The sequence below is a fragment of the Megalops cyprinoides genome, chromosome 7 (assembly GCF_013368585.1).
Source record: "Megalops cyprinoides isolate fMegCyp1 chromosome 7, fMegCyp1.pri, whole genome shotgun sequence".
Taxonomy (NCBI): domain Eukaryota; kingdom Metazoa; phylum Chordata; class Actinopteri; order Elopiformes; family Megalopidae; genus Megalops; species Megalops cyprinoides.
In genome coordinates, this window is record NC_050589.1 from 12,671,901 (window position 1) to 12,683,319 (window position 11,419).

Here is an 11,419-nt window from a genome sequence, read left to right on the forward strand (position 1 = left end):
CTCTTCCTTTTTCTACCAATGTAACAAACCCCTGAAAGACAGAAGCTGTTCCATTGCAAATGTGCAAACATTATTGTATGGGAAACACAATATAGGTTACACACTACTCAGTCCATATGTTCTGGCAGGCTGCAGAACTGCTGCAGTAGAACATTTTTGCTATTCATCAAGCAACTAAAATGTAGGCAGTTACTGTTGCTTAATGTGCTTTTGTAAGTCGCTTTGGATAAAAGCGTCTGCTAAATAAATAAATGTAAATGTAAATGTTAATGACTTTGCCAACAAGCTAATGTTCTTTGGTTTGCTAGCTTGACGGCTACCTACTGAGAATCAGCAATTTCTGTTGTTTTTGAATTCTGAGCCATAATAAACTCAGGATGAGAACAGAGTAACTTCAAATGTAAATGTTTATTTCTATTTTTTTGTAATAGAATGAAACACAATACAGTATTTTCCAATAGCAAAAGGAATAGGCTGAGCTGGTTAGCATGCATGTTAAAGCTATGTTAATGACATAGTTACATTAGCTAATATTTGTGAACTGCAACAGGAAAGGGTGTAATTTGAATATTAACTTTAATATTCAAATTACAAGTTCAATAAATGTATATATTACAAATTACAAATTAAATTAATAAATCTAATTAATTAACAGATGTAGAGCACAGATAGCTATTTAGGTAACTTGCTTAATGAAATGTTCAATCATGGTAGCCAAATTAACTATTTGAACAATGTTGCTACTGATAGTTTGGTAGCTAGCTTACAAAATAAGCTAAATTTAGGTGAGGGCTGGTAGACACTTAAGATGGTATTGGTTTAAAAAAAGCACATTTAATTCACAAACCACAGCCAAACAATAATCCCATGGTAACTTTCAAAATAGCTAAATCTGTAGCTCTCTCTTCAGATACAGAGTTTTGTTTAGTAGCTGGCTGTCAACATTGCACCTGAAGCCATTAAAGTGCATAAGGAGTTGGGGGTGAAGAATCAGGTTCCCGTTCAGAATTTTAAAAATGAAGGCTTTTTAAAGACTGAAGAGCAGGCACATCAATGTGTTACAGTTCCCAGATCAGCCTCTCTGAACTCGGTGCTGCTGTGTGGCGATAGGTCATGGACCACAGGAAGGTTGGGGGGTGGAGTCTCTGTTCATTTGTATCCAAGTCCAGTCCGACTCAGGTGACAGAAGAGAGGGACAGTGAAGCACAAGCAGAAGAACTGTGGACACAGGGACATGCACTTAAATGGCAATCTTACTGCAGCCATGGTAGGACACAGACAGAGCCGTGCCATATCAGGTTGTGAAAGATGATCCCAGTGCAGGGATTTGGTCCAGCACCTGGGAATCCTCTGGAGTAATGCATGGAGATAAGGAGATAAAGCATGTCTGCTCACTTTTCACAATCTGATGGTAAAATGAGTAGTTTTGGGAGCCTCCTCTCACTGAAGTCTCTTTCACATTGAAAAATATCAAACCTGCCGGTAATATGCCAACATTAAAAAGCTGCTTTTGCGCCGGTGGCCTTTCACACTCAAGAATGAGGCCAATTGAATGCTAGGCCCCTTTCACACTCAAGTTTTGCCCCCCAATGGTGGGGGGAAAGCTAGGAAAGAGCTGCCTTTCCCTGCAGTGTGAAAGGTGCTTTGGAAAGTGAGTGGATGAGAAAATCCACTTTTACTAGGGCTGCTTCCTCCTCCTACAGTTAAAAAGCAGAACCAGACAAGATAGGGGTCTATCTGATGTCACAAGGTGTTTCCAAATACATTGCATGGAAACGTTCTGTAAGTTATCACATAAGTGTTGTAATGTCTCCCAAAATCATTGGGAATTAATGGTTTGTGATGTCCTTGGCCCTGACAGTCTGCCTCTCTGTTTTAGGTCTTAATATTTCTAATATTTTCTATTTTCATTTTCACGTCTACATTTTTGTTTATAATTTTCTGATAAATATGAGTACTATAAAGCTGATGGTGTTCAAATGTAAAAAGATGCATTCTCATAAGTACAAATTAGTAATAAAGACTCATGTTATTACATTTTACATGTTCAATTAATTGATTATCTTAGGCTTTATGAAAGTGAATTGACTAGGGACATTTAATCATATTTAAGGTAAATACTACAGTGTTACTTTTGTGTATATAAGCAAGGAAATGAAACACATTATTCACAAAGGACTTAATACATTATTAACAAGTCTTGATTTGAGACCTCATTTACAACCTCCACATCAAACATCTCAACTGGAACAAAAAAGACAACCATGGTGCAGGATGAGGAAAGTGTAGTGTGTGCAGTATGCTACACATTACATTTCAGTTAAATGCATCCATTATTTCTGTACCATCCCAAAAGTGGTTTACTCAGAAAAAAAACCACTTCAAATGTAATCTTGGAAAAGGACATAATTAATAGCGTATAACTGGAACTGCAGAGAAACATTTTAAATGTAGGTGATCATAGCTATTTTGTCAAACATCTTCTTTTGAGAGATTAGAGGTTTAGAAGAAACACACAGCTACAGAGTTAGGACCATGACTTAAATGTGGCAAGACCATGGTTTAAGCCCACGGTACCTGAAGGATGAACATTGAGACCACACCAGCTCCTGTGCTCAGGAAGTTCCGTGCAAACCAGTTCCTCAGCTTGAGGTGACAGCCCTGTGAGAGAGTTCAGAGAGCAAGGCATATTCATGTTGCTCTCTGCATGTGAGAGCCTTTCAACTACTTTCTCCTGGAAGCAGCATTTTTAAAATAAAATGGGAATAAATTTTACTACAGGTTGCACCAAATACCAATTTAAATCCCTTCAGTGAACGTTTGGTATGGATTACACCGACAAGCTGTTTGTTGTAGTTTTTCATGAGAAATGACAAGATTACTAGAATGTGGTTTTAGAGCTGCAAAATCAATACCAAGAACACCTAAAGCATGATCGAGGATTTTAGGAGCTGACAAGATACAGTGATGCGTTCGGTGTTAAACCTCTTGCCAGTTCTCCTGAGGGCTGCTATTGCAGGGGTCAGAAGTGCAGCAAGAGATGGGCACGTTACCCTCCCAGTCAGAAACCCCATGGACTCCACAGCACTTGAACTGAAAAAAAAAAAACAGTAACTAGATAAGGCAGCACACATAGGTAATCCCCTCTGCCATAATTTGCATTAAGTGGGACTAATACCTACAGTATGTATTTACACTGTACATAAGTAATCCTGATGTGTACTGTTGTAGAAACTAATGCGTGCATACACGTAGTGGTTGTTATGCAAGTATATTTACGCAAACCACAAACCAAGTTTTAAAACTGCATGGACGTTGTAACTATGTGCATGCACACAGCAGTAACACTCTACCAGTGTAAACACACAGGTATTAGCGCCACTGAATGTGGGACCATTCTTTCTCTAATCCTCTCTTTCTTAGAAAAATAATGGTATACAGAGTTTTGAGTTGATGGCAGTGTTTCATATGGCTGGCTAGTCAGCTAGTTATCTCCCTGATATAAAATATTAACAGTAGTAGTGGATAGAACACATAATCCAGCATGGGTGACTTTCAAATGAGTATGCTAGGCCAATTCTAACAATTTGCTGTTGCCCATTTCAAAAGCTTTTTTCCAGGTCAGACTTTCATATAATGTGAACTGAACTAAATGTCAGTCAGTTTTAGTTTAACATAATCAGTGAAAACAGTCAGGAGATATTGCTGGAGGGCTATAGATGATGTTATATCAGCAGAAAATTAAGACCAGGTTTGTAGATGAGATTGTAGATGGTAATGTTTTTTTCTAAAAATGCTTGCACTTTGGCAACACAAATGTTTCTTTTCCATGCTTTTTTCCACTATTCTGGAATCATCAGTCAAATGTATTATTCTCATTTCACCATCACAGCCAGTGTACTCATGCAGTGAGTGATTGTGAATGCAATCTTCCATTACGCACACCATGGCAAATATTTTTGTCAGTGCAAGTCACACGGTGAACTACAGTGAGCTAAGTACTCATTTCAGGATGTGTGCGGCTTCACTGATGTCATTCAAGCAACTTCCAGGCAACTGATGAGTCACAGGGGTGTCTATGGGTGATGAGATGAGTTTGTTCCACCTCAAACTGGGCCTGTAGTGCTCAGCTTGTACTCAAAGTGAGCACCTTGACTACTGAGCTGCTCAGGAGCCCTGACACACAAATGTTGCTTTGTCATGAGAATACATTTGTCGTGGGAAGACATTTGAACTGACATTTTGGGCATCTTTGGGCACCTTATCATTTTTGCAAACATGAGCATGGATTATCTCAATACGAGCAAGCAAACTGTCAGGGTTTCAGAGACTGCTTTCCCACAACAACCTGCAGGCGTCCTCGTAGCCACCTGTCTGATTTTTCTTTTTTGCCTGCTGCTTCTCTGGACTACCACCAGAGGTCCTCTCTTCCTGTTTGTGCCTTCTCTATTCGAGTTAATTGAGTTCACCTCTGTGTGTAGTTAACCTGGTCATGTGTTCTGCGTTCTGTATAAATCCTGTTTGTGGCCTGGTTCCTTGCTTGGCCATGTGTATATTCCTGCCATGTGTACATTCCTGTACACAAAGCTTGGGTTTTTTTTTGGGACTCCGGTAAAAGTTGCTTTTTCCTTCACAACCCATCTGTGCTGCTGTGTGGTCTCTGCAATTGGATTCCTCCTGCTCTTGTGTTATACAAACAAAGACTTTTAAAAAGAAAGGAAACAGTGACCTCACTGATCACTCACTATGCTCTGGATGGCATCAAAGTCATCTTTGAGAGTCTGGTTACCAGTTTCTGTTGACTGCTTGTATGCTTCTAGGCTGTGCAGTAGGTCATTTTCAAAGAATGTGTCAATCTGCATGTATATGGAAAAAAAAACAACAAAAACATCATCTTTGCAAATTTCTTCATTCCGTGATTCCCTCTCACATACCTTAACATGGGGTGAAATATTTTTGGCTAAGTGGATCAGAATGGGATCTTTCAAAGTCTTGAGCCTAAAACCTATTGTGGTCATAGTTCAGAAAATCACACTCTTATTTACTGTCTTCTGTCCTTAGTTTTTTTTTTTTTGACAATACATCATTTTGTAAGTTGAAAACCCTGATGTCTGTAGCTGTAATGAGCTGTTTATACTTTTCTACTACAAACTGTGTTTCAATCTTGTGAACTTTGGTATGATAATATGATGCTACATTGCAGAGCTACTTCAATAGCACACTCAGTAGCTCAGCTAATTGTGAAAATATTTTTATACTCTTACCTCCCTGTTGTATACCAGAAAGACACAAGCCATGGCCAGTTCCACTAGCATCAGAATGAAGAGCAAGATGAAGAACTGCAACAACCCAGCCAAAGAAAAACACTTTAAGCATAAAGCACAGACAAAAAGAAATTAAAACAAGAAGAAAAACCCACTTCCAATACTTAGCAAATCAAACAAGATCAGTCACTATAGTAAGTGTGAGTAAAGGCAAGAGAATTTTAAGCAGATTTAATGTAATGAGATTTAAATTAACAATGTAATAATCAAGTGATTCATATGTATATTTATGCAATGATGCAATGAACACGTGCAACATGTAAAACACGTGTAAGAGTTTAGGCACTTGCATGGTGCTAGGAGTCAGGGAGTACTGCCTGTGAATATCTAAAACAGCAATTGGTGAAGTTTGTCTGCACACAGCCCTTCGCAGGAGACTCACAGAGATGAGTAGGCAGCGGTTTTCCTTCAGGGCCCCTAGGAAGCCGAGGTAGCACACACAGGTGACAATAGTTCCCGTGACAACCAGGGTGTTGGCAGGGAAGATGGGCCAAAAGCTAAGGATCAGAGAGCTGAACCTGGAGTTCATCATCATGAAGATTCCAAATGCAAGAACGAAGGCACCGCACAGCTGAAACACATGCACAAAAAGATTCACCACACAGCTGAAACACACGCACAAAAAGATTCACCACACAGCTGAAACACACGCACAAAAAGATTCACCACACAGCTGAAACACACGCACAAAAAGATTCACCACACAGCTGAAACACACAAAAAAGGTTCACCGCACAGCTGAAACACACGAAAAAGATTCACCACACAGCTGAAACACACACACAAAAAGATTCACCACACAGCTGAAACACATACACAAAAAGATTCACCACACAGCTGAAACACGCGAAAAAGATTCACCGCACAGCTGAAACACACACAAAAAGATTCACCACACAGCTGAAACACACACACAAAAAAATTCACCACACAGCTGAAACACACGAAAAAGATTCACCGCACAGCTGAAACACACACACAAAAATATTCACCACACAGCTGAAACACGCGAAAAAGATTCACCGCACAGTTGAAACACACGAGCGGCTGAAACACATGAGCATATCCGAAACACACAAAAGGATTCACCACACAGCTGAAACATCAGACAGATGGTGCAGACATCAAACATAATTTCTCATCTGCACAGCACACTTGAAGTCCTTTTTGTCTCTAGTAACACTTAATTTATGCAACCCTGTATTTACAGGCTTAAGAGTGAAAGCCAGTTTAGATTTAAAAGGGTTAATAGTGTTACACAGGCTCATGCTCTTTACCCTCTGGACCAACAGATGTGGAAATGTGCCATTTTTAGAAGCAGTAGTCAGCAGGCTTTTAATATATCAGTTCCTCTATTTTTAACAGAAAAAGTTCAGTTTAAAATAGTTGCTAGTTACTTTCCATAATTAACTCATTTTATATTAGCCATTAATGAAAGCAAGCATAGAATTGCTTCATTTTACCAAATTGGTACTGAAAGTTCAAATTAAAAGGAGGATTATGTTAACCAGTCTTTAACTCTGTTTCAGCGAGGGTGTTATTGATTCTCTTTTTCCCTCTAGCAAGTTATGTAGGAAAATGTCTTTAGTTGAAACCAACTAACCTGACATCATGTTTCTTCCATTTTTGTCTTCCAGCATGGATAGACAGAAATGACAATAATGTCACATAGCATTAATGGGTTTAGCTGATATTACCTTTATATTTGTATCTCCTATCAAACTTTGTAAATAGTCCTAGATGTGTTGAAACTGAAAGCAGCTAGTGATTTCTCGCTGCATGACGTCCTCTCCTTCAGCTGCTTCTTTCGGTTTTTATGTGTGACGAGTGATAGTGGGGCGTCCGCCGGTGTCTTCCAAAATCAGCTCCCGTGCCGCCTGGACATCTGAGGCCATTGTGCAGCGTTCGAGGGGGTGACTTACCCAGCAGAGGAAATTGAGGAAGCACATCGTGTTCTTCAGGCAACGCAAACAGCTTCGGTTTATCATGTTTTATTCGCACCGTTTCTGCCAAACAGGGTAACAGTTTAGCACATACAGGCACTTCCAGTGCACTAATGTTGATCTGCACTCACAGGTTGCCTGGAATAGTTTTACATTTACATTTCAAGTCAATTGGGCATGTCATAGGAACATACGAACATAAAAGCAAAAAGCAAACTATTCAGCCAATCTTGGTTGGCCATTTTTTTTCTGAATCTATCACATCTATCACATGTGTAGTCTTGAATGTGTAGTCTTGAAGAATCCCATCTCCACTACAAATTCCAAGCTGTTCCATTTTGAAGTCCATATTGCATTATAACTCTGTACATGAATAGCTATGCTAAGGATTAAATGTAATCTGTACATTCCACCTTCAAAAAGGACTAGGGTCACAAAGCAAGTAAAATCAATTACCATTTCAAAGTACTGAAAGTCACGTAAATTAAGTTTCAAAATAGATTAGAATAGAAATAGGAAAAAAAGATTAGAAATTAGATCAGAAACAGATTAGAAAAATAGATTAGATTGAAAAATAAATTTAAAAAGGGTCAAAATGACAAGGCTGTTTCATTGTCATAAAATGTAGAGCAACATTTACATGTACAAATATATGTAAATACATGTAGGTGTGTATGTGTGTGAATCAATGACTTGTGGTGCCCTTGTCTGCCAGATTAATCGAATTTGAATAGAATTGTTACCAGCAGCTAACGAGCAGCAGCGTCATGCTCTGCCCTTATTTCTGAGACCTAACTAAGCAGGGACTGCGTCTTGCTACATCGTCTCCATTTTTCTCTCCTTTCACTCCAAATATGCGCATCCGCCTGATGTCACCGGTGTTTTCCCTCCTGTTGACACTTGTACACTATCATTTTGAGCACAATAGGGTGTTTTCTGTAAACACTCAGAGACCAAAGTTTGCAAAACAGACCCCAAAAGCCTCTTAGGTCTGTCAGATAGCGCTGTTGCTGGATGTCCTCTTGAACATTTTCACTGAGGTGGAAGGATAATGCTTCATTACTACAACAATCTAGATTCATCCTCATTAACACAAACATACATAGTAGTTTCCCTGATGACCTTCTCATTCAGTAGGAACAAACACCACTGATCCATATAAAATAACATTAATCTCATCATCAATCTCTAGAATGGTAAGGTAGAAATTGACTATGGAATAAAATCACAATGGAAACCAAAGGGTCCAGTGTAAATTATAATGCTATTTGCTATAGTGGCATTTGGTAAATTTGTATGTAAACTGTCCTTTGCATTTTTCTCTTTTATCCTGTGATGCTCTGTAAGTTCTCCATGATAAGGATATCCATCAGATGCATTATATTCTTTGCTATATTAAAATTCCTATTGGCCTGCTGATATTTAGCCACTTCCTGTCTTCATTACATGATACCCAAAAGACTCTACCACAACTGTTTACCAGACGCCCTTATCCAGAGTTACTTACATAGATTGTATATCATCCATTTATACCACTGGATATTACCTGAAGCCATTAAGGTTATGCACCTTGCTCAAGGATACAACAGCAGTTCCCTGCCAGGGAAACATACCAGCTACCAATATAACAGGGTCACTCCTGCGGGGCTGATTCTGTTTCCATGTTTACAGGACAGGTCTGTTTGGTGTGACAACAGTGGAGGCTGAACACTGAGCCCTAAGTCCATGGCCACAACATGCCTCGCCAGTGGGACACGCAGGTCACACATTCATCTCTCTGCTAACCTGCATGCTGCCAGCATGTTAGAATTTACTTTCTGACTGTTGTTACTCATTGCAACAGTCCTGCCGGGTAATTTATTCACACAGGCAGATTGATATCATAATAATCTGTTTACATACGGCAGATTACTGATGGTAACATGGCATATTCAATGATCGGGCCAAGTGACTTTGGAGATCACTGTACGATATCCGGACTGTACAAATAAAGCCATTCATGTACAGCTGGTTCCATGAGAAAGTCATACCTAAGAAACCAAAATCCCAGAGAATTCCATGGGGTTGACTGTGACGTGTATTCATGAATGACCGTTTAACCTGGTGCATACTTGGTACACCTATCTTAACTTCCCCCCAACTGTTTCTTGGAAAAATGAAATACATATATTAGACTATACTATTAATATTTTTCACAGCATTGTCCTGTATGTCTATCAAGCTGTTAATGAAATTGAAATGATGGAAAAAAATAACATCCATCTTAAATTCCATCTAAAGAAAAGTGAGAGAAGGCACAAGGGTTACTTGTATATGGTTATAAGGCCTTACCTGTACACAGGTGCAGAATTAGGCAGCATGGAATCCGCAGCTCGGCTGCAGGCACAGTGACTGGTGTCCCCTCTGTTTGCTGGTGCGTGTGCTACCATCAGACTGGGGCTCAGGCAATGTAAATCTGGGCGTTAACCACACCGAAAGAGGGTGGAGCGTATTGGCACGAGTGTCGCAAGGTGCATGAGAAAACTAGCCAAATAAAAGAGATATTGTCTCACCTCCACTCCCTTCTTTCTCCTAGTAACTTGTCCCTCACAATAACACAATGAACACCAAGATAACATTCATTCCCACTGACAGTTTCAGATGAAAAGGGACTCAGTTGCCAGTTGTGCATCAGGCTAGACCCACTGTGGCATCCTCTGCATTTGCACAGAAGTACAAGGGCTCAGCTGGTGCAGTCCTCTTATACACTAACACAATAACACCAACTGTGTGTCTCACTACAAGTCCCACAGTGCATCGGGAAAGCAAACACCAAATGGAGGGTATAAGTCATCAGAGGAACTCACAGGCATTGAGGAAACCCACACTACCAAGCTACTTCACTAACAAGGCTGATTGTGTTGTGCCACTACAGACTCCCAGTCATCATTGCCAAATGACACAGCTCAGACTGGGGTTTGAGTCAGGACATGGCCGGCACTTCAGAGCAAGTGCCTTAGTTAACTGAACCACTTGGGAGGCCTGCCTGTGATTCAGTGGAGCTAAAAAGAATGGAATTTTTAACGTTGAATGTAATGAATATTTTTTTCTTTCTTGTTTTTAAAATCTGAATAGCATTGCACAGTTATTGCTATTGCTAAGTTATATTGTTCACAAATAATTCATTGTATTCCATAAAACAGAGGGATTATCACTAAAAGTCACTGCTCCTCAACCCATCTGATATTAAAATCCAAAACAACCAAAAAGCTATTGCAGTAGCCAGAGCCATCCTCATTTCACTCTCACTGAACCAGAGTACTTCCTGCAATAGTGGGCAGCATTCCCATTGATATGATCTTGGTATGGTCTCCATTTGTCTATGGCAACATCTCCCCTTAATCACATAATATCATATAGAAATAAATAAGTGCCATGCCATAAAGAAATACTATATTTGATATGATGACAAGGAAATGTCAAAACAATGAATGGTGGAGGCTATTCAGTATTATTCATAATAACAAAGATAGACCTGTGTTCTCAAGAGGGGACATAATTAAAGGAATTTAAAGGATTAAACTCACCCTTTAATGAGAGTCAGTTAGGTCACTAAATTATTGGCTATAACCACAGTTCATATAATGAGAGTGAAGTCTGTGTGATTCACAAATAAATGCTAATGTTATACACATGTATGTACTGTACAGTATGTTAACATATATTTAAGCAACATGTAAGTAACAAGAGTGCACATGACATTTTGTCTGCACTAGTGAAACACCTCACCTTGATTATATTTAAACATGAAATCTCTGATCATTTTTAAACATGAAAACATTTTTCAAAGAGAAATATTGTCTTAAAATATGGAGCCTCCTGCATACAGGTTTTGTAAAGCCATTTATTGAAACATAAGTTTTACAAGAAAGATTTTTTTTCTCACAAATATTTTTTCTTACAAATAATAAAAAATAAATGAATATCCTTTCCAAAATTTGAAAATGGACACATAAAATATCAGCTATGTAGTTACTCTGTTTACATAACATATGTAAAAGATATAAATCTTCTGGTATTCTTCTCTCTCTCTCACACACACACACACACATTATATATATATATATATATATATATATATATGTGCTAAAATCCAACACAAATCCACCTGTG

General features: G+C 38.9%; 1 protein-coding gene across 1 annotated transcript; it reads right to left on the reverse strand.

Moving 5' to 3' along the window:
- Positions 1–626: 626 nt before the first annotated feature.
- LOC118781276 (leukocyte surface antigen CD53-like) lies at positions 627–9,661 on the reverse strand. The gene is made up of 8 exons (XM_036534240.1): positions 9,599–9,661; positions 7,247–7,330; positions 5,707–5,895; positions 5,265–5,339; positions 4,746–4,856; positions 2,986–3,093; positions 2,578–2,661; positions 627–1,218 (listed from the first exon to the last, which is right to left on the reverse strand). Exons 2-8 carry the CDS (start codon positions 7,310–7,312, stop codon positions 1,150–1,152), a joined length of 702 nt encoding a protein of 233 aa, XP_036390133.1. The 5' UTR covers positions 7,313–7,330; positions 9,599–9,661; the 3' UTR covers positions 627–1,149.
- Between the last annotated feature and the right edge of the window lie 1,758 nt (positions 9,662–11,419).